The sequence below is a fragment of the Gossypium hirsutum genome, chromosome D05 (assembly GCF_007990345.1).
Source record: "Gossypium hirsutum isolate 1008001.06 chromosome D05, Gossypium_hirsutum_v2.1, whole genome shotgun sequence".
In the NCBI taxonomy this organism is placed as follows: Eukaryota; Viridiplantae; Streptophyta; class Magnoliopsida; order Malvales; family Malvaceae; genus Gossypium; species Gossypium hirsutum.
This window is the reverse complement of record NC_053441.1, coordinates 2,562,704-2,586,111: the sequence shown is the minus strand read 5'-3', so window position 1 is coordinate 2,586,111 and position 23,408 is coordinate 2,562,704. Positions and strand designations below refer to the sequence as shown.

The window sequence follows — 23,408 nt, the reverse complement described above, 5'->3', positions numbered from 1 at the left end:
TCTCTTAGTTGTAAAGTATTTTTATAAATACTCTTTTGTCCTTTGACTTGGTCGTTATTTAATTCATACAAGAAATATGTTGCTTTTTTCAATCCTCTTCTACTTAAACACAATCAAGTTTTTATTTTAAAAATATAAAACAAAAAGAAATTACTTAAACAAATTGGATACCAAGTACCAACCAATTAAGGAAGTCAATTCAATGATTATATATGACTTTTTGTAGATATAAAGAATTTAGTAATTCAATGTTGACATTTGTCAAATTAATAAGTTATGGTGTGTACATATGGTCTAAAATTGCATTTAAATGCTTAATATTAATTTAATTAAACATTAGGTTTTCATTTAAATAAGAATATGAATAAATTTAAACACTCAAAGGAGTCAAGAAAAATACCCATTTAATTGATAATTTTTTTTAATGCTCAAGTAATGCAACACAAATGTAATAAAAAGATGGAAGGTCAAAAAGTTTCCTTATAACTCACACTATGGTAGTTAAGAGTATTAATGGGTCAACTCATGATAATAAAGAAAAAGGTTTGGAGACTCCATCTCGAAATTGGGGCGATCCTAATTTACTACTACCATATCCATATGATTTCTATCTCCAATATTTCTTTATAAATTCTAGCATTGTAAGTTGTAACAAAAACTATTTTTAAGAAAAAAAATATGATATTTAGTTATTATATACTTGAGAAAAACATTATTATGTGGTCTAATGGATTAACATCAAGTTTATTTTCTTGCCAAGCTACTGTTACATCGTTTTCTATTAGGGCAAGCAAACCATGCAAAAGTATAGCTTCAATTTCATACTTACACATAAGCGTTGATTTCTTGCGTACCAAGACAAAAACCTGTAATAAGCTTAAATACAATTTTGAGCAAATTTCGTCAAAATCTCATAACAATAGGATAAATATCGACTTTATGTTCTAGGTTTTACAGCTTTCGAACCTTCATTATTTTATTAAGTTTTTATATGCAAAACAAAGAAAAATTACATCATTAACTCAATGTTAGCATGTTACTGCCCATTTCTTTTCATTATTTTTATGGATTTTTTTTGCTATAAGATGTTTAACATATTTATTTACAGGAATGGTGTATTAATATTAAAATTACATCAACAACTTAATTAGTTAATCCATCAAATTAATTAGAAAAAATACCGAGATTTTTTCTCTATGATTGTAGACTTTAATTAATTTGTTTGTTGTCTCTATGTACTAATTAAAACATCTTAATCCCTGAAAGTTACTAACTTTTGCATGGCAGATCACGAACTTTCTTCAGTACGAAGAAGATTAAAGCGGTTGATGGTTCTGGCAGTTCTTCAAGGATTCTCTTATTCAGTCTCCAGTTTTTACAGACATGTTTCGAAGTTCAATTTCGGTGGAAAAACATGAGTAGGACTCTAATTCTGAGATGGATGAAAGTGATTGTGGAAATGTCACGATACCTACGATACAGATTGTAGACACCATTTTTTGATGAAAACGGGGTCGACTTGGATTTTGAAAAATGAAACGGGAGTCGCCACCAATCCTTTTCTATGAGGTGTGATTGGATCACCTCGAAAAGTAGTTATTTTTAATAAACGGTTTGATTTTATTAAAACAACAGGTTTGATCCACAAAATTCAGAAAAATGGGTTCGGGAGTCGGTTACGCACGAGGAAGGATTAGCACCCTCGATACGCCCAAAATTGGTACCTTAGTTGATTACTTAATGTCTTAATGTCGAAAAGTTGAAAACTTTAAAGAAATTTAAAAATACGTTCCTTGTATTAAAAAGTTGAAAATTTTGGGAAAAGGGGACACATTCCGCGTTAATCGAGAAAAAAAAGTATCATATCCAGTAAGTTAGGACACAATGTCTCGAATTTCCGATACGCAAATGAATGCCAAAATTTTATTTATTTAAAAAGATATTTTATTATCTCGGGTTTAGGAAAGGGATCATGCCCAGTAAGTTAGGACACAATCTTTTCTTAACTCCCGATATCATTTAAAACTTGAGTTTAAAAGAATCGTGTAATAAAGTTTAAAAGAATATTCAATTGTTTAAAATCAAGTGAAGAAATCGCAACCCAATACGTTAGGGCACAATTTCTTAAAATATTAAACATTGAATATTGCATTTATTTCGAAAAATCCTCGTCTCGAGAAAACAACGTGTCACATCCAATGCGTTAGGACACAACGTATTGAATTCTTGATAACGAGCTTTATATCATTTTTAAAAGAGTAATCTCGATTATTTAAATTCAACGAAGAAAATCGGAACCCAATACGTTAGGGCTCGATTCTCTCGAAGATCTAAAATACCGAGTGTTACTTTTATTTTAGATTTTTTTGTTTTTGATAAATCCGAGTAAAAATGAATGCAAAATAATAATAATGATGACAATGTAAATAAAATGATACAAGCAAAATAATAAACAATAAAAACAATTATACGGGCGAAATAACAAACGATAAAAACTAAAGTAAGAAAATAAACAATAATAAACATGTAAATAAATAAATCAACAAAATCAACAAAATCATATAATTATAAAGATACATAAACACGTATACATATAAGCATGAAAATATGAAAAGCATGCGCATGTACACCTTATTTAAAACTATTGGACGTGAAAATACATAAGCATATATGCACGTACATGTATACGTGTAAAACCATCATCAAATATATATAAATACATATGTAATTATATATATAAATCACAAAGTACAAAAAATATAAACAATATATTTTGAAAATATAATGGATATGTAAGAGCATATATATATATAAATATACACATATGAAAAAAAAGAGTATTTTTGTATATAAAAAAAACATACATATACATGTACCTATATACATATATAAGCAATTATATAATAATAATATAATATGAAGCATATATATAAAATTTACATAATAAGTATAAACAAAATATGAGGATAATAATAATAACAGTAAATAACATAATAGGTTTAATAATAAAATAAAAGTAAAAAAATTTAGAAAAGGACTAGAATAATAAAAGAGCAACATTTGGGGCGAAATCGAAAATAAATAAATAAAGAAAGGGACCCAATTGTGATGGACGCGAAAAGTAGAAGGGCCAAATGGGAAATATTCCCATGTTAACCAAATGGTGCCGTTCTGCCAAGGCCCAGGCGCATGGTTCTTGGACCAAATTGAAAACCATCGCAAAAGAGGGAGGACCGCGTGCGCAAATTACCCATGCGCTAGAAAACACGCGGATCCTAGGCGGTTGGGTCGGGTCAACGCGCGGATCCTCCCCACCAAAACGACGTCGTTTCATGTTTAGTATAAATAATAAGAAAAACCAAAAAAAAACAAATCAGTTTCATCTTTAAAAAAAAACAGAGAGAGAGAGCTCTCTCCTTCTCTCTCAGGCCCAAGTCCGGCCATGGGTTCCGGCGATCTTCCGCCATTGACGGCGTCGCGCCGGCCACCGTACACGGTGGCCGGAAAACTTCAAAAAAGGTATATATTTTTTTTTACACTTTTCTCTTTATATTATATATGTATATAAGTAAATAAACAAAAAGAAAAAAATATATATCTAAGAAGAAATCGAAAATAAAAGAGAACCCTGTTTATCACCTTTAAACTTTTTGCTTTTTATTTCTGTAAATGCTACCAAAAGGAAAAGAAAAGCCCACTGTTCCCGAAAAAAAAACAATCCCCTCTTTTCTCTTTATGTTCGGCTTTTATAGCGAAAGAACCAAAATAAAGAAAAAGATTTAATATTTTCTTGTTTTGTGTTGTCTGCTTCTTTTTCTCCTTGTTGCGTGTTTGTTTCTCTCCTTGCAGGTGGAGCAGGTGGAGCGACGTCAGAAGGGCAGGTGGCCGTGACTTGCGGCGCTGGAGGCTAAAGACCTAGGTGCGACGCACCTAGGGTTTTCCCTTAGCTGGAAATTGGCCTAATTTTTTTTTTGGGCCATTTGGGCTTAGGGTTAAATTTGTTTGGGCTGTGTTGTATTGGGTTTGGATTATTGGGTTTGGGCCATTGTAAGGGTTATTTGGGCCCCTTAGCAAATTTGGGCTTGTACACAGATTAACAAAGAGTGGAAGAGTCAACTCAGGCAGCCTTGGCGAAAAGCATTGATCATTAAACTACTTGGGAAAACAATTACGTTTAATGCTTTAGTTTCAAGGCTTTCGAATCTTTGGGTAACAATGAGTGTCGAAACTTTGCAGATTGATTTCTTTTACCACCCCGTTTCCATGTGGCTGGAATGTAACAGCCGGGCCATGAAGCTGTTGGGTTTCCTTTTACCATGGGGCTTGGTTTTCACAGTTATTTTATGATGTTTATGAAAACGTCGAAATAAATGAATTTTTTAAGCTGTGCTTGATTCGCTGCAGCAATTACTTTTGATTACAAGGAAATTTACTTAGGATGTTGACCGGGCGTGGCAGACTTTTATTCTAAGGGTTCACCGTAAGCCTAAATGGGTAGCTTGGCAACGTCCCCCGTCGGGTTGTTGTATCCTTAATATGGACGGTGTGCTGCGGACCTGCAAGTGACATGCAATAGCTGGTTGGTTGCTTTGAAACGAGAGGGGTGAGTGGTTGCATGGATTAATGGTGAGGATAGGAGTAATAGACAGCCTACAAGCTGAACTTTGGGGATTTCAGGAAGGCTTACGTATATATGGCCAAGTTAATTATGAAACTTGATGCGCTTTGGTTGATGAATCAGCTATCTCGACCTTCTGAAGCTTCTCATCCGTTGGACACTTTCGTTGAAAAGATCTTGCTCTTGGTCCGGGAGGATTGGTGATGGAGGTCCGACATATTTTTCGGGAGGGCAATCGTTGTGCTAACCACCTTGAATGTTTAGCTCAGGACATAGCGGAAGGTTATATTTTCTTATCGGCAACGCCGGACAGCTTACAAATGTTTTTGCATGCTTATATGTAGGGCCAGGGTAGGATGCATTTCTAGTCTCATTATTTCATCACAATGTACACCCCCAAAAAAGCATCTTAATCCCATAAATAATACCTTATACAATCATAACTTAAGATTAAGTTAACAAATAAGTCTTAGTGAAAAATAAAAATATATATAAAAAAATAAAAGATGCAAATTCAATGGTTTTGCACTTAAGTATAAATTTTACAAGACTCAAAAATATTAGTGGTCATTAATTGTAATAATTTTAGCTAGTTAAATTTTAGTCCTATTAGAATAGTTGTTATTACAATATTTTAGAAGGTTTGGATTAAAAAAAAAGTTTAAATGCATAATATCTTTTATTTTAAAGATTAAACTTATTGATAATTTAAATTTGGTATAAAAATTATAATAATTTTAGTGTTTACTATTTAAAGAAATAATTGACTTTAATATACTGGTTAAATATTATTAATTATTTAAAATATTATCTAATATATTACTTTTACATGAAAAAGAAAAGCATATGTTATATTATACTTATGACTTCGAACAATGTCTAATGTCGCCAAAAACGATATTGAGAATCTAATACAGTACTGTTTAGAGTTGAGATTCTGTAGGTTTTATTTTTTTTTCCCCAAAAATTAATAATATCAACTTGATTAGAGGAAAATAAAAAGGAAAAAAGAAGAAGCAAGAATTGGATATTGAAAAGAGCATACGTTGCGTGTGAACACTATTGTTGTTGACAATTTCAACAACTTTCTAAGTCCGAAGTCAACTAAACACGCGATTGGATCAGAGGCAGTTAAGATCAGCCAACGTGGCTCACAAGTCACAAGACAATTCATGAATCATGAATATAAGATTAAATTGACATATGAGCACCAGCCTCACATATCGTTCTTTTAAGTGGAAATTATAATTACAATCAATACCATTGCAATAGTTACAATTATAATTAAATATTAATCTAATAATAATTAACTTATTTTTTTCATTGAATTAACTTCAACTTAATATCATAAATTTATCAAAATTTTATATTTTTGGTATATTTAGGTAGCAGAATTTGCACTGCCACATAACCATTAGACTATCAATTCACGATTGATCACTGATCTGTTTTATCTTTTAATTTAGGGAAACGAAAACAATTTGAATGGAAAATTGTTTGGTGGATAAATTGAAAATAAGGGAAAAATCATGTCACGAAAGTTATAGAAATATCATTCAATTCAAATAAAATTAATTTTAAACCGTAAGATGAATGAAAATACATATAATTATATAAAAAAAGTCAACATCATAGAACTTTAAGTACTTAAATTCTAGGTTTATTATGTAAATCTAGCCTGCGTGAATTATCAACTCAGATTTTATTTTAATTTAAATCCTACAATATATAAATCTTAATCAAAATATTTTAATTTGTTCATTTGTGCATGTAATAATTTAATTATAATAATATTAAAATATTGATTGCAATTATAATTCCGAAGGTATACTAGCAGTAACTCCAAATTGTAGTATCATGATTCATCAACCACAGTAACTGCTTGAATTAAAAACAGAATGCAACAAGCATCCAGCACTTAAACTATTAATTGCTGATTGTTGAATGCTTCAATTGGAATAAATGAGAAGTAAGGAGACGATGAATTTGGTTTTGGTATTGTTTTGGCTAATTAATTCTCAAACATTATCGATAAGTTTTCCTTTTTCAAGTTTTAATAGATTAAAATGGTAATAATTAATAGGAGATTTAAAATAAAATTTAACAATCAATCATATTTGGTGTGATGGTTCTTCAACTCATCTTTAATCATATTGTTAGAATTTTGATCTCTGCTCATGAGGATGAAGCATATCTCATTACACCGAGGGGTTGGTTCAAAATAAGTACGATGACTTATTTAAACATTGTTAAATTTTGTCATTTTTAGTAGAAGGAACAAAATGTAATTAAACTACCAATACAGAAGCCTCTATAGTATTTACACCCAAAAAGAATTTTGTTAAATCATGTAACTTAAAAAGTTTAACACATTATTTTATATTTAAATTTTAAATTTATAATTTAATACTTATTTTTTTAATGTGACACCTATATTTGAAAAAAAGTTATATTTTGGTATCCAAATGTAACATTGAACTTTTAAGAGTTTAATCGAGTTTAGAGTTGATTTAATGAAAATTTGTAATTAATTAATAATATTAATAATTAACTTTCATCAAATCAACACCTGAAAATAACCACTTACATTAAATTATATTTAAAAAATTAAACACAAAATTAAATAAATTCATAACCAACATTAAATGTATTCTATTAATAAAATCATAAAAATTAGAGTATAATATTATTAAAATTACTTATCATGAAATTAACATTAAAATCCAAACTAAACACTAAAAAATTGATATCACTAATTTTATGTAAAAAATTGTATAATTTTTGCTAAATATAAATATCACATAAAAAAACTATCACATAACTTTTTTTTTATTATCAAAATTGGGTACTAAATAATGTCTTTAGCTTAAATTAAAATAGAAGATCGGAGAAAATATTTGAAATTGTAGAAGGACCCTTGTAAAATACGGAAATTAAAAGTTCACCTCAAATAACCCCACCAAAAGAGGTCAAGGTCATCCACTGATCCGCAAAACCTGCTCTATCAGTCTCTCGCTCTTCTTTCTAAGGTAAGCGGCGGGAGAAGCCAAGGTCAGTCCCCTCGCGTCTTTGTAGTCAACCGATAACACGTTCTTTTTCCTACTTTATTTTGCTCTTATCGAAGGTAAGATTCACATCATTTGCTTAGATCTACAGTGTATTTGATGTTTGAAATCGTTCACGATTCTCTTTGTATTCTCAGATCTATTGATTTAGAGCACGATCACTATCCACACTTCTTTTATTTCCGCTACTGATTGCTTTTAATGTTAATATTTAGGGTTTTGATTAACTGATTTTATGTTCTTTGTATTTTTTTTATCTTAAGATTCTCCAAGGCATTTTCGATATTTAAGAAATTTATTTTATGTTTTTATATATGGTGCAGATTTTGATGGCGTCAAAACTGCTGCAGTTTCAATCTAAGGCTTTTGAAGCTTCGAAGTTTGTAGCCAAGAACGGATCTGCTTACTATAAGCAGTTGTTGGAACAGAACAAGCAATACATTCAGGAACCACCCACAGTGGAGAAGTGCAACGAGTTGTCTAAGCAGCTGTTTTACACTCGCCTTGCTAGGTATTTCTTCTTGCATTTTTTATATTGGCGCCTACATCCATGAAGGTCTTTAAGTTTAGATAATTCAGTGCAATGCGTCAATGTATTTTGCTTGCGATAGTGACTTAACGAATTTGTCTGCATCAAAATTGGCTACCAAATGTATGTTAACATGTTGTTTATCATTTATGTATTGCGTCTACATTAATCATATAAACAGAATTCAATGTTGTCAGCTCATTTGGTTGTTCGTTTATGGTATCTCTCCTATTCTCAAAAGGTTCCGAGCAAGGTAGAAAAACTGAAAGAGACGGTTACTCATGAACTTATATCATGCTTTCCGATTTCAAAATATATGATTTCAAGATTCCCAGAAATTTGATTTGTTAAATAAAAAAAATTCTTTTATTTAACAGATGAGTGAGTTACAAAACACTGCAGTGAAGGACATGTTATAACTAGTCCAAAATATCAATCAAGTTGTTTTGGCGATATTTCTTAGGCACAAACCAAGTGAATTTTTGTTTTGATGGAGGTGGCAACATACGAAGTTGTTTTATATGGAATTTCAGGTCTGAAATTTTAAATTGTCCTCTTCTATTGCCAAGCTATTGATTATGGTGCTTTTTATCTGTAAATACTTTTTTTTTTTGGTTTATGAAATGAAACTAGTATGGTTTTTAAGTAGAGAATTGTATATATTTATAGTTTCATTGGCCTGTTAGATGTTACTTGGGTTATGGCCTTGTTTGTTATTTATGTTTCCCGAGCTGCTAAATTATTCGCTTGTGTTTATGTGTTCTCAACCTTTGCATATGTCCATATTTTTTGGACTATTTTTTTTGGTTGAGTTACAAAATTTGTCCATGAAGCATTGTATAAGGTTTCTGCCCTTCTAGTGATAAGTTTCGTTTGGCCTAGGGTTGTTTTGGATGACCTTTGTGAGAGAATATTTTGTCAATGAGACAACTTGGATTTAATGAAAGGAAGTGAAATTCTTGCTGTGTAATTGAAAGACCTTGGATGGTCATTTGATAGTTATTGTTATCAACATAGGTGTAGAATTCAATTTTACTCCATGAAGAACAGAAACCATTTTCTGGAGAATCACCTGGAAAAGTATGTAATTTTGTTTTCATTTTGCATGTGGCTCACGTTTGAGAATTCCCTAGTTTTTCATCTTTAGAAGGATGGGGAGTGAGCGAAAGCTGCCTTGCAACTTCCTAGGAAATATACTAACTATTGTGTTCTTGAGAACAACTAACGGGACTGTGCATTATCTTTAACATGCTTGTATTTTCTGTGATTGCTTATAATGATGCTCCCTATGAACTTCTGAATGTAATAGAATAAAAGGACAAAACAATGTGGCTGGGTTGCTTATTATTGTGTTTTATAAAGAGTCAATGATGATGCTCCCTATATCTTTGTTTATTTGCAATTTCCTTGTTATATGCTGTTCCTTTAGAAACAAATATGAAATAGTTTATGCTTGGAGGCAGTAATACTCGCTAAAATCAGAATCACAATGGCATATCAAAATAACTCTTTTTTTATGCAATTTTTTGCAGTATCCCTGGTCGTACCGAGTCATTCTGGAAGGAGCTTGATTATGTGAGGAATCTGTGGAAGAATAGGCAAGAACTGAAGGTTGAAAATGCTGGTATTGCGGCTTTGTTTGGACTGGAGTGCTTTGCATGGTTTTGTGCGGGTGAGATAGTGGGAAGGGGTTTTACTTTCACTGGCTACTATGTCTGAGGGTGATCTTCTGGCGGACGGTATTTCATGGAGTTGGAAGTGTATGCCCTTCTGGATGCATATTTTTTTTTGTTTTCATGAAAATTTTGAAGCTGAGAAATCAGTGGTTAATATGGTAGCTAAATAATTTATATAGTTAAAGTGGCGTAGGTTTGTTTGTAAGCCTTGCTATGAACTATACGCAAGATTGATGATAATTGTGCAAATTATTCACAAACTTAATTCCACCATTCTTCCCTTCTGTTTTTATCCCTATGGATAACCGGCCAACTTTTGACCAACTTTTCTATTACCTTCACTAACTATATGCAACTAATGTTGATGATTCACATTTATGTATCTGCTAGATTAAGAGCGTTTACCGCCGTTTGGATTTAGAATTGGGTGTCATCGTGGACTTTGCTTTATCAGAATAGATTAATATTGTGGTTGTTTATGGTGTAAAAACTAGTTCTTCGATCAATTTGTGGATGAAACTGATTCAAAATCTTCTGCATCAACCTGCTTTCTACAGACTAGAGTGCATTGATAGCTCTGAGTTGGGTTAAATTAGTGGTAGAGAGCCAATTGCTCTCCTTTCGGTGTTTGCACTTATGAAGAATCCAATGCTTCTGCTTTTGGCTCCAATAAAAAAAGGTTAATGGACTTTTTCTTTATGATTGATTTAGGGCGGTTTTTCATTACTTAAAAAAAATACTTTTGACTCCGAAAGTACTTTTGAAAGAAAAGCCGTGAAGAACAAGCCGCTTTTGACTAAAATTTTTAACTTTTCAGAATAGCTTTTCAAAAACACTTCTGAAAAGGAGCTGAAAAGGAGAAGTTAAAAATTTTAGCTTTTCCTCTCCCAAAAGCACTTTTGGTGCTTAATTAATTTTTCACTTCTCTAATAATATAGTATTTTTTCTTGGTGTTTAATTACAATTGTGTTAAAATCATTAATTAAAAATAAAAAATATTTTTTAAAATATTAATTACAAATATTTAATTGTTATATTTAAATATTTAAAATATAGTTTATATATTCTAATTAAATTTATAAATAATTAATATTTATTACTTAAAAATATTTACAATTTATATTTCATATATTAAAATATTAACAAGAAGTTATAATATTTTTTTATATTACTACTAAAATATAATAATATTAACTAATTTAAATATTATTTAAATGCATATTTGTTACTTGATAATAACATGTCTAAAATGGACATTTTATTTCTCAAAAATACTTTTTGACAGTAATGCTAAACACTCAAATTTTAAATTAAAATTTGTAAAAGTACTTCTAAAAAGTACTTTTCTATAGTACTTTTTAAAAGCACTTTTCGAAAGCAATGAAGAATTGGCTTAATCTTAATATTATTAAAAAAAATTAAATAAATTTAAAATTCAATAGCGTTACTATTATTATTAACAGACTAATATTTTGAAAGCATTTTATAATTTTGTAACAGATATTTTTTTGTTTAAAGCTGAACAAAAAATAATGATTTTCATATCATTTTGTAATCGTAAATGTTTGTTCTATTGAGGAATTAAATCCATAAACGTGGAGGTACGGGCCCAGACCACCAGAGTCCTCTCTGCCAGTGCTTGTGTTGGGAGTTGGGAACTCGGAATTGGGAGGGATGATCTGGTAATTTTATCAGTTACCCCCGCGGTTTCACCTCGATCAATAGAATAAGCGAGAAACACTGTTGGACGACGCGGATCGAAAGAGAACTCTCCAGACAGAATAACAAAAAGGCGTATATCGGACGACGAACCGTGATAGAAATGTTGCCCGGTTCTTTTATTCCGGCTCAGACACGTCTGGTAGCAGCATTTGCTTTCATCTTCGTTTTCCTCATCGTCTTCGCCGATTCCGTTACCAATGATTCCCAGGTCTGATATTCTCGAAACCCTAGTCTTCTTTTTGTTTCCGATTAAGCATGATAATTCGAGTTAATGCATCCAATTTTTTAATGTTGGTTCTCTCCGTTAATAGAATTAATTGTTGTAACAAGTAAATTTAATGATTTCTCAGGTAAAATGTAGCCGAACCTGCATAGCTGAAAACTGCAACTGTGAGCACTCTATTCTTCATCTCTCGAATTAAGTATTTTCTTTAGAATTCAATTAGTTATTTTTTCTTAATCGATGAAATTAATTTCAAATCTGGAATGAAGCCGTTGGAATCCGTTACGGGAAATATTGCGGGGTGGGATGGTCTGGTTGTCCTGGAGAAAAACCGTGCGACGATCTGGACGCTTGTTGCAAGATCCACGACGAATGCGTCGAGAAAAAAGGTTAAAAAAGCTATTTGATTGATTCAGTCTGTTTTTCTTTTTATGGGTTGCCCAATTGTTTGGCATACAGAATCACAATATAATTGCTGCCATTGTTTTTACAGGTTTGACTAACGTAAAATGCCACGAGAAGTTTAAGAGTTGCATAAAGAAAGTGCAAAAATCCGGCAAGGTTGGATTTTCTCGGAATTGTCCCGTTGAGATGGCTGTGCCTACCATGATGCAAGGTATGGATATGGCCATCTTACTCAGCCGACTAGGCAGCACCAAGCTTGAACTCTAATTTCTGAACGTCAAAAATTTACTTCACTACACTTCCATTTCATTTGATGTGTTAAGCGTTATACTAGGATTGCCATTCATACATGATATCCGTGTTCGATTCTTTATTAAATTGGTGAGAAATATGAACGTTTTTAATCTTCCGAGTACTTCGTGAATGTTGGCCATTACAGTTGAATCGCTTATATTTTTGGTGTCTTTTTCGTCATCATTTTTCTCTTAATTCTTTTTTTTCCCAACTTGATGGGTTATGAATTTTGTTCTTCCCAAGGAATTTTATCTCCCGCAGCTTTTTCCCTATTTCTTTGTATGCTTAAATGCATCATTTGGTACTTGGTAGTATCCGTTTTTTTCTTTTACCTGTTTGGATCATGGCAAAAAATTTAGTTTACTTGTGACTTGGTATGAATCTATTGTACGAGACTAAAAAAATTAATTGAAGTGACGATTGAATTAATATTTTTTTTAATTTTTATGATTTTTTAATAATTCATTTGTTTGAACTAGATGAACCAATAACCAGTGGTTTAATCAATTTAATCACCTGTTTGATTCGAATGACATTGATAATCGTATTAATTTTTTAGTGTTTAATTAGTGTTTTAGGGTTGGCTAATCAAATATATTTGCTAATATTTATTAGGGTTTAAATTTTCATAATTTTTTTAATATAATAAAATTAGTTTAATGGTGAATTTGTTTAATTTTATGGTTAATTTGTTGAATATAAATTGATAATTGTGATTTTCTTTTACTTTCAGGGTTAATTTAATGAATATTAATCACTAATATTATCAATTAATTATGAATTTTCATCAACATTTGCTATATATATACTATATTAAAAAGGTGTCAAATTTAAATATGAGATGATATTATATTTGTGAATGATGAATTTGAACATTTCCTCCCCCCCCATCTTTTTGTCAAAAGCAGTTCAAACAGGCAGCTGCCATTTGAACTAATGAATTGAGTTCACTGATTGATGTTAGGATGTTAACATAAAATTGACCAATTAGTATATGGCCCAACCAAGCACTACAAAGGCTTACAAGTTACACTCGTGATCTAACTGATTTTGATTTCAATTCCATGTTTTTTCATATGAAATCTTTTTTTCGTCCCCTCGATTTGCATAATAATAATAATAATAATAAACATTAATTTCATTATTCTTTATTTATTTGTGTGGCGATATTGAAGAAAAATAAAGAAGTGTTCGAGAACTATATCAGAATTTCCATTTTCCCATGCGCGAAGTTACACCTGGACCTTTATAGCCTTTTCTTTTAAAATATAACACACTAATTTTAAATTTTAAATTCAGTTCTTATATATATATTTAGAAATTTAGGGGTTTACTTTTTCAAATTTCAACATTTAAGATCCATTATTAACTTTGTTAAAATTATTTTGTTAAATTAAAATTTATTGCAGTGACAGTTTTTTAGTTACATTATTATTATGTGAGTATTTTTTTATTTTAAAATATCATGCCAAAAATTTAATATTTAATAAAGTCAACAATTGAATATGAATTTTGAAATCTAAAAATAGAAATATTAAATTCCTATAAATAAAAGTACAAATATTAAATTTTAAATTTGTGAAAAGTAAATCAACATATAACATATTTTAACCTTTAGAAAACTAAAAGTTTGCTATTCCATGACTTAACAATAAAGCCAATCTTATTAAAAAAAAAAACTAGAAATCCTATCAAATGCTTATGCGTATGGAAATCACGAATTTAAAATACAGATGTATGTTCAAAAATAACATAAAATAAATAATGATACATATGGTTTGAAACTTATTAATTATAATAACACGTGAAATATGTACAATATTAAAATAAAAAATTAGATTAAAGTATGAGTAAAACGAAATAAACACATAAATATATCAAATAAATAACACTACATGCACTATTGTTATTTATCATGGTTTTGACTTATCATCGTTTGTGAGGCAATGTTGAGTTGTGACATCAACTCAATTAACAAAATTATTAATATATACAACTAATGAAGATAATAAATTGTGGATATTACAATAAAAATGTATAAAATATATTAAAATAAAATTTTGATTAAGTGTAAGTTTGAAATTTTATTAATCTAATTGGCGTGGGTTCAAATTCCACTATATGCATTTTATTTGTTTTTAAATAGAAAGACTAAATTATCATTGATTAATATAACTTATTTTAATTACGAAAATACCTTTCCGTAATATCTCTAACTGAGTTAATGACCTGGTTGACGATGATACAAACTTAATAAATAGTATAAAAGTATAGATATGCAACTAATGAAGACAGTAAATTGTGCATATTACAATAAAAATTGATAAAGATAATAAATTGTACATATTACAATAAAAAAAGTAAAAAAAATCAAATTGAAACTTTAATTGAGTGAAATTTTTTAAAATTTTACTAATTCAATTAATACTATTCAAATTTTATTTTAAAAATAAATAAATTATCTTAAAATAATTACATAAAGTGATTTTGGTAGTACGGTGACCCTCGCTAAAAAGATTGAAAATTTTATACCCAAAAGAAAAGAAAAGTTCTACCCTATGGAGAGGTGTTTTGGTAAATTCCACATGAACAGAGAGTTCCACGTCGTTAATTGTTTAATTTCCCAATCAACCTCCGATCTCAGACTCTGTGTCCCCACTTTTTATCAAAATCAACAATATATTTTGAATTTGACTCCACACGCTTTCCTTACACTGTTCCCAAATTTCAAGTGTTCTAATCACATTCGATTACTGATCTGACCATCACAAGAAATTGAAAAAGGAATAATAAAAAAAAACGACATTTCAATTTCCGCGAAAACTCCAATCCATTCTTATACCTTCCTTCGCCGCTAAGATCCCAGTTTCCGTTAACAAATCAATCATCCGACCAAATCAAATTCACAATCTCACTTTTCCCTTCTGATCCAAAGCAAAAGATAAAACCCCTTTTTAGTTCTTCTGATTCCCTCTTTAACGAATTATCAGACTCCATCCCGGGAAAATAAAAATGCTTCACAGGAGTTTCAAGCCAGCCAAATGGTAATTTCTTTTCTTAATTTTATTTCTATATCTGTTAAATTAATTGCTTTTTGTGTGTGTTTTCTAACCGAAGAGGAAGTATGATCTTTTGACCTTTTTTTATTATAAATTTTGACTTGATACAGCAAGACGGCTTTAAAGCTAGCGATACCACGAATAAAGCTAATGAAGAACAAGAGAGAAGCACACGTTCAGCAGTTAAAGAGGGAATTGGCTCAATTACTGGAGTCGGGGCAAGATCAGACGGCCAGGATTCGGGTATTAACTTTTGATCAGAGTTTTCTTTATCTAGATTTTGTTTTTAATTCTAGTGGTATTATTTATTTATTTTAATTTTTCAGGTGGAGCATGTCGTTAGGGAAGAAAAGACTGTGGCAGCGTATAATCTACTTGAGATCTACTGTGAACTAATCGTCGCACGTATGCCGATCATTGAATCTCAAAAGTGTGTAAATTACTTTCTTTACTGTTTCATTAAGTGATTTTAAACGCCTTTTATCATTGAATCTCAAAAGTGTGTAAAATTACTTTCTTTTACTGTTTCATGAATTGATTTTAATATCCCTTTATGGATTTAGGATAACGCTACTGAGTTTGCCGATGTTTGAAAAAAGAGAGGCAAATTAACCTTCATTGTTAAACCAATTAGACTTGGTTTATAAAACTCCCAAGTTCCCTTAATACCTATGGGAACTCTTGGGGTACTTTGTTAGTCCAATGGATGTATGGACATAGGTAACCCTCTAAATACTTGGCAAGAACTTAGTAAAAATTAAAGATGCATGTGTTAAACAGGTATCCCTATCCGGCACTCACACCTGATTCGACACCTGATTCCAAGTAACATAACTGGGAAAACTGTTTCAATTCAAGTACAATAAAACTACTTTGATTTCAACTTCTAGTAGATTGGCAACTTCTGCTAGAGGTTGGTGCACCTGTTAATTTCAGTGGCTTTGAGTAGCTGGATATATGTGCTTGAATGCGTAGAGGATGAATTTATAAGTGTTTTGGTCTTTCAGCTATATTAATTTTTTCTCTATTGCTATATTTTTAGTAACCTTAGATTGTGTTTTCATCGACTTGAATTTTTCAGAAACTGCCCCCTCGATTTGAAGGAAGCAATTTCAAGTGTCATATTTGCGTCTGCAAGGTGTGAAGAGATACCAGAACTCAAGGATGTCTCAAAGCATTTTACAGCAAAATATGGAAAAGAATTTACTTCTGCCTCGCTTGAACTGCGTCCTAATTGTGGTGTTGGTCGTATGGTGAGTTTGTATGGAACATCTACTCTTGAATTAACAGTAGTTGAATTTAGCATTATCTGGCATAATGAGAATTATATAGCCCTAACAAAATTCTTTTGATTCCTTTTAGTTGGTTGAGAAACTATCTGCCAATGCACCTGATGGTCCAGCCAAACTCAAAATTTTGACTGCAATTGCTGTGGAACAAAAGATCAACTGGAACCCTGAATCATTTGGAGCTAAAGAATCGAAGATTTATGATGACATGCTGGTAAGACTAGTGTAAAACAGGTTTCTTTTTTTTTTTTTTTGATGTGAAAACAAATAAATATTTATTTAAACATACTTGGAACCCTCTATGGAGAAATATTCAATTATGAAGTGGTTGTATGTTGTTACTCGTTTGTTAGAGGTTAACTGATTTGCTCGATGACTAATGCTCTCTCCATATGAATTTTTTTTTTCTGCAGAATGGACCAAGTACTTCTATGGAGGCCACCAAAATTTTGGCAGATCCTCCAGTTGTTCAAGCTTCACCCAGTCATGAGCAGAGACCTCCAGGCGTTCAATTTCCTAATTATGATAAAGGCACCCCTAATGTTCAAGATTCAAAGCACACTGGAAGAAGTGAAGCACCCGCAAGCTTCTATGAGCACAACTCTAGATCATCTTTTCATCCTAATAATTTTGATCACTCAAATGCTAGTACCAATAATTCGGTGTCCTCTGGAACTTATCCTCCAAATTCGAAGCCTCATGGTATGTTAATTATTAGATTTAAACTTACTGATTGATCATCTTTTGGTTATTTTTTTTCATTGTATGTTACTTGTTGGTATTTATTTCGGTGCTTTGCTTTTCAGGAACTGAAAATCAAGGGATGGAATTTAGGAATTCATATTCTGGGAATGAGAGAGCTTCCTCTTCGCCAAGTCAACATTGGGAAATGAAATTTAAGGATGCTACTGCAGCTGCTCAGGCAGCTGCTGAATCTGCAGAGCGAGCAAGTATGGCTGCCCGAGCTGCTGCTGAACTTTCAAGCCGGGGAAATATCTCCCAGCAGTATTCAATGGAGTCATACATGTCCCCGAATGGTATGAGAGATGAGGAACTACGGAAGTATACTGGCTCATCATCAGAAAATGAACATCATGCCAGACATCCGATTAATAATTCCCTTCATGGAAGGGATTCTGGGAATTATGAACAAGCTGACAGGAATGAACAACATAACCAGGAAGGGGGGACTGAAAATGTTTACAGTAACATCGCAAGGAGTGGTGATAAATCCACTCATGGTTCCTTCAAGTCAACTGCAGCTTCCTTCAATGAAAAATCATCGGTGAATAATGAAATCAGAGATGCATATTCCGTAACAAACTCATCTGAAGACAGGCAGATGGAACATTTTGCTGAAGTGAGCATGAAGAGAAACTCAGGTGGAAATGGGAAGCAATTTGTGAATGAACTGCATGGTATTAAGAATCCTCAGAATGTTGATCATCATGACATCAGGGATGGGGAACAATCAAGATATTCTTCGTCTGTTTCTCAATTAAACACATCTACTGATGATCATGATGATCTCTCTAATCTAAATTGGCAGGAGTCAGAAAATGATAAGAGAAAGTCTGGTGAAAGCAGGATGCAATTTGAGAATGAACTGCATGATAGAAAGACTTCTTATGATGATCATGATGTTTTATCAAATATAAACTGTCAGAAGTCTGGTAATGGTTCTGGTGAGGATTTATTTCATCTCAATGATGAAGTAAGCCTTCCAAGAGGCACAGAAGAAACAACAGGTTCTTTTGACAACGCCTCGGCAGTTTTTGATGATTATGGATCAGATACTTATGAAGATAATTTTGGTTTGGAGGAAGAGCCTAAAGTACATGAATACAACATGGACTTTTCTTCTCCGGGTCAGATATCACCTAGTCATCCATTTACAAGTACAAATTCTTTGAGCATTGAGCAGAATATCAATTCAGCTCAAAAGTCCGTTTCAAAATCCAATATTTTCTCAGAGGAGTGGCCTGCTTCTGCCTTCTTTGAAAGTTCGACTAGCTCTGCAGTTCCTTCTCATGGGGATGACTTGCCTGCAACTTTCGATGATTATGGCCGTAGTTCAGAGAGTGAAGAGGACATAGGCAAATCTAGGTTCGTTGGGAATAGCAATCCTGGTATAGGTAGTCAGAAACAAAATATGGATTCCAAGGAGGCTGGAAACAGTAGTCTCAATCTACGGTTGGTTGAAGGCATGGAAGATACTGAACGTTCTAATGAGTCTAGTCTGGAAGAAAGTAAGGAACTGAACTTGGGAAATTTGACTGGTGGCCTTCGAAATAAGGGTTATAGGCGTCCTCCATATTCTAAAGTTCCTGGAGGCAATGCGTTATCCTCTGAAGAAGCAGCCAATGATACATCTACTAGAATTAAGCAATCATCCTTTCCTGCGGCAGTGGAAGCTTCAGTTAGTTCTGGATCTTACATTCATAAGCCATACAGTAAGAAAGAGAATGCTGAAGTAAGTAGAATAGTCAGCACCAGAGCACCGGTTACTCAGGTTGACTCTAGTGACGATGATTCTCAGGAGGAACAGCCAAAACAGGCTTTTAGTAGCACTGATGATCAATACAACAAAACTCCAAGCTTTGAAGAAAGTAAAGGTTCATACAACAAAAGATCAAGCTTAAGGACCTCTGTCCCATATTTTGATTCTGGAAATAGTGGTTCTGATGAAGATCTTCCTAAAACAAGTTTAAAGGTGCATTCAAACACAAGAATTTCTCGAAGGACGAAAACTCCTCTTTCATATTCACGGAGAAGTTCCAATCACAGAACTACAGTTTCCTCCGAGCCAGCAGTAGCGCTTGACAATGGTGAGGAAAAGAGTTTAACCTCAAAGAGCCCAGACGCTGATGAAGCTATACCAAAGACTCAGCCTCAGAAGAAGAACTCAGATCACCGAGAAAGTTTTCAGCATTCCCGGTTTTCATCTCAACCAACTTCAAGGCTGGTTTCAGAGACTAAGAGATATTCAGTTGGTGGAACTTTGAAATCATCAGAAAAGGAACAAGTATCTTCTCCCGTCCAGAAGAGTATATCATCAGGTAGTGCCAAAAGTTCGAAGGCTCAAACATCAATTGAGGGATCATCGAAGGAGAGTGCCACTCATGTTCACCCTAAGCTTCCTGATTATGATACCTTGACCGCACACTTAAATTCCCTCAGACAGAATCGCTAATGTATATGTAGTTTCTGAATTTCCAATGTGCTGTCTTATGTTATTATGACTATTTTCGATTTGCATGTTCATACAGAATTTTTTTTTTAACATTACAGGGATGTATAATATATTACTTATCCAACTAGAGTTGAAATGTTATTTGCTTTGATAAGCTTCTTTGATGCAATAAAACAGCTCCTTTGAAACTGGAGAAATAAAGAGCGGAATAGGTTTCTCAGGCTGTGTCTCGGGATGTGAATATGTGAAGAGAGTAATATCAGTCATTCCAAATGGCACCAGACATAAATTTGCTGCTATGGGTTATCAGCAAAACTCCTGCTTTAGATCGGGTTCAACCCTTATCTTTACTTGGAGGCTAAAAAGCTGATGGCCCTGTGTGTTCCTACTTCCTAGTTGGGGCATTTTTCGTGAACACTGAAGCATATTATGCAAAGCATAAAAATCCATGTTTTAGATCAAAGATAAAAGGAGCACTTTGAAGGTGCAAATGTCTTAAAATTGGATTGGCAGCTTAAGCCTGAATATATGTGAATGAGCTTATGACATTTCAAGTGAAAAACCTTAGATAGCAGGCTACCAATGGAGCAAACACTGTAAAATTCTAATCCTCAAATACAAATACGGCATCAAACCAAAAGTTATATATTCTAATATTCTGTTTTAAACGATACCAAATTCAGATAGATATTTGATTGAAAGTTCAGAGATAAAGCACAGCTCAAACAACTATCAGAAAGATAAACAAGTCTAATGAAAATAACCCAGAACCTGCCCACCTACATTCCTTCGAATGGCTTCTTCATGATCCAAAACTCCATCCGGAGTTGAAATCACAACATAACCCCACTGCACGTAATAAGAAAATAAACAAGGTGAGTATCAAACTAGAAGATCTCACCCTCCCATGACATGCAGATTCTACAAACATAGCTGCTGCATCTGCATTCCGTATTGAGCACTTTCTACATTAAATTGGCAATGAATAATTGAAACACCAGACACACATGGATTCTTAACAAACCTGACGAGTTGGAAGTTTAAGTGTTTTGTATTTTTCGATATCCTTTGCTTTGATGTCCTGCCTGTAAGTGAGTGCCCGGCAATCGTTTACCCTTCCCTGCAGGTCAACTGTTATCCTCCCCACTCTATGTGGATCATGAACTTCGAAGTTCTTTATATATCCTTTCAAAATGCAATTTACAAAGAAGTCAAAAACACAGCAAGAAGCAACAGATTCAAAAGTAGCAGTAGCCACAACTCTAAATATCATGACAACTAGATTCGCAGCCAAATAGTTCATGAGATTACAACAGCACTAATTCATCGAAAAGAGCATGATGCCTAATGGTCTTCAAAGCTTCAAATAAACAAAAAATACGGTTAACAAAACAAGGAAGAAAATTTGCATAATTCCTTCCACATCATATCGATAAAATAACCAGGCAACTGAAGATAGAAGCATGGATTCTAGTAATCAATCTAAACACTCAAGTATCAAGTAAAAGTGAAAATAAACACCAGAATAACAAAGGAAGAAGCACTATTATCATATCACCGCTGCATCTTATTAATAAATACCCATTGCCCTCCGATTTCATACAAGATAAGCTTACTGAAGTGACAAAAAGGATTAATCTTCAGTTATTATGATAACTTGTTTAGTCTAAAAAATGAATCGATGGCTTTCAACACCCAAATTCTTTATCAGCATCCAAACAATGTGTATAAACCAATTAAATGAATATGCTTATTGAAGTTCCAACTCTTTGACATACATAAGCATAAGCATTCACTGATACAACAATATTCAAATTCGCAAAAAGAGAAAGAAACTTTTGCAGGTTTAAATAACAACTATCAAAACTAGGTCATTTCAACCAAACCAATTCTCGAGATTAATCAATATTAAATTAAATTAAAGCAAAAACCCATGCATATTGACCTAAATAATCCAAATCCATAATCACAGACAACGAATTAAAGAAAAAAAAACAGAAAAAAAAGAGAGGAAGGAACTGACCTCGATATTTCATGATATTAAGAAAGGAAGATATGACGGTGGAGATTGGTTTCAGTTCCACCGTGGCCTTGCCCCTCCTCTCAGCATTCACTATTGACCTTAAGGCATCGTTCAGTATCCTCCTTCCCATCTCTCTCTCGAACCAGTTCCAGAGCCGAACGGCTAAACCCTCAAAGTTACAGCCAAAACCTCGATTGCACTAACGAAAATGTTGTCGTTTCAATCGCTTATATTATATGGCATCTCACTGTTGGATTAGTAAATAAAAAAATTAAGAAAATAAAAATAGCTAAAAGCTAAACTTCATAAATGGGGCGTTCCGAGAATCGAACTCGGGACCTCTCGCACCCAAAGCGAGAATCATACCACTAGACCAAACGCCCTGTTGCTAAAGCTGTCACAATATACCAATATATTTCTAAATTTTATCACGTTTAATAGGTTAACCCTATTCTTTGAAGTCTTTTTTGAATGGAAAAGTGCTCACTGGATGATGGCAACTTCCCACAACTATTTATGAATTTTAAAGTGGCAATTTCTAACACGAACATTGAAAATGGATGTGAAAAGTTGCCATAATACATACAATGGGAATTTCCCCATTTAGAAAATAAATGCATGCTTTGATAAAATAATTTGAAACATAAGTATTGTATATTCATTCGAAATGAAATAAAAAAGTCTATTTTCTCGTGAAATTTTTCTGCCTACAGCTTTATAAACATTTACTACTTCAGTGCAAATTTGCAGATATTTTTAAATTTTGCTTTTAGGGCTTAGCTTTCCTTTAGTTACCAGAGAAGGAAAAGTCACCGAAAATAGATAGAGGGAAGGGAGGGGGGGATGCCATCATACTACATATTTTGATGAAAAAATTTGAAATCTTTTCTTTTTTTAGAGTCTCGTAAGTAGGATAGGTACAAGACAGAAAATAATAAAATAAGAGAAAATGAACTAAGAAATAGACGAGTAAACATGGCAGGAACTCACGTATAACCAATAACCAAAATGACTTGCCAAGAATAAAAGAAATTAGGCTCTAAACCAGATATGATTTCATAACCCTTAAGAAATTAGCCAAACGCGAGAGGACAAAGGGTTTATTATACAACAAGAAGGGAAAATGCCATCCATGCTCACAAAATAACGAAAAACTCCATTCACCCTTTTCTTGGGCCTTTGGACTGCTTTTGTTCCTCTTCCTTTCTTAAACGACGTCGAAACAGGACTTATACCAGAGTCAAACTGTCTCGAGAAAGAGACAAGACAAGCACCAAAGCAAAATCCACAAATGTTTACCATATTTATCAAG

The 23,408-nt window shown here is 32.6% G+C and overlaps 4 protein-coding genes and 1 non-coding gene across 7 annotated transcripts; 3 read left to right on the top strand and 2 right to left on the bottom strand.

Annotated features, from left to right (window-relative positions):
• Nucleotides 1-7,508: 7,508 nt before the first annotated feature.
• On the top strand, nucleotides 7,509-10,180 carry LOC121217507 (uncharacterized). Of its 3 annotated transcripts, none has more exons than XM_041093116.1 (3): nucleotides 7,509-7,647; nucleotides 8,007-8,194; nucleotides 9,745-10,180. In XM_041093116.1, the coding sequence occupies exons 2-3, from the start codon at nucleotides 8,013-8,015 to the stop codon at nucleotides 9,929-9,931; spliced, it is 369 nt and encodes a 122-aa protein (XP_040949050.1). In that variant the 5' UTR covers nucleotides 7,509-7,647; nucleotides 8,007-8,012; the 3' UTR covers nucleotides 9,932-10,180. The 3 variants fall into 3 exon arrangements, with proteins under 3 accessions (XP_040949050.1, XP_040949049.1, XP_040949048.1); XM_041093115.1 differs by having other exon boundaries at nucleotides 7,531-7,669; XM_041093114.1 differs by having other exon boundaries at nucleotides 7,562-7,742.
• A 1,254-nt stretch (nucleotides 10,181-11,434) lies between these two features.
• Nucleotides 11,435-12,689, top strand: LOC107907154 (probable phospholipase A2 homolog 1). Its single transcript, XM_016834408.2, has 4 exons — nucleotides 11,435-11,818; nucleotides 11,961-12,000; nucleotides 12,103-12,222; nucleotides 12,327-12,689. The coding sequence occupies exons 1-4, from the start codon at nucleotides 11,711-11,713 to the stop codon at nucleotides 12,503-12,505; spliced, it is 447 nt and encodes a 148-aa protein (XP_016689897.1). The 5' UTR covers nucleotides 11,435-11,710; the 3' UTR covers nucleotides 12,506-12,689.
• Nucleotides 12,690-15,186: 2,497 nt separating this feature from the next.
• Nucleotides 15,187-20,221, top strand: LOC121217505 (uncharacterized). Its single transcript, XM_041093113.1, has 7 exons — nucleotides 15,187-15,576; nucleotides 15,702-15,834; nucleotides 15,918-16,021; nucleotides 16,673-16,844; nucleotides 16,954-17,094; nucleotides 17,294-17,582; nucleotides 17,687-20,221. The coding sequence occupies exons 1-7, from the start codon at nucleotides 15,545-15,547 to the stop codon at nucleotides 20,071-20,073; spliced, it is 3,258 nt and encodes a 1,085-aa protein (XP_040949047.1). The 5' UTR covers nucleotides 15,187-15,544; the 3' UTR covers nucleotides 20,074-20,221.
• Nucleotides 20,222-20,656: 435 nt separating this feature from the next.
• On the bottom strand, nucleotides 20,657-22,480 carry LOC107907156 (40S ribosomal protein S15a-5). The gene is made up of 3 exons (XM_016834410.2): nucleotides 22,097-22,480; nucleotides 21,098-21,258; nucleotides 20,657-20,922 (listed from the first exon to the last, which is right to left on the bottom strand). The coding sequence occupies exons 1-3, from the start codon at nucleotides 22,224-22,226 to the stop codon at nucleotides 20,824-20,826; spliced, it is 390 nt and encodes a 129-aa protein (XP_016689899.1). The 5' UTR covers nucleotides 22,227-22,480; the 3' UTR covers nucleotides 20,657-20,823.
• Nucleotides 22,408-22,479, bottom strand: TRNAP-UGG (transfer RNA proline (anticodon UGG)). Its single transcript has one exon. It is a non-coding gene; the product is annotated as a tRNA-Pro (tRNA).
• Nucleotides 22,481-23,408: the final 928 nt, after the last annotated feature.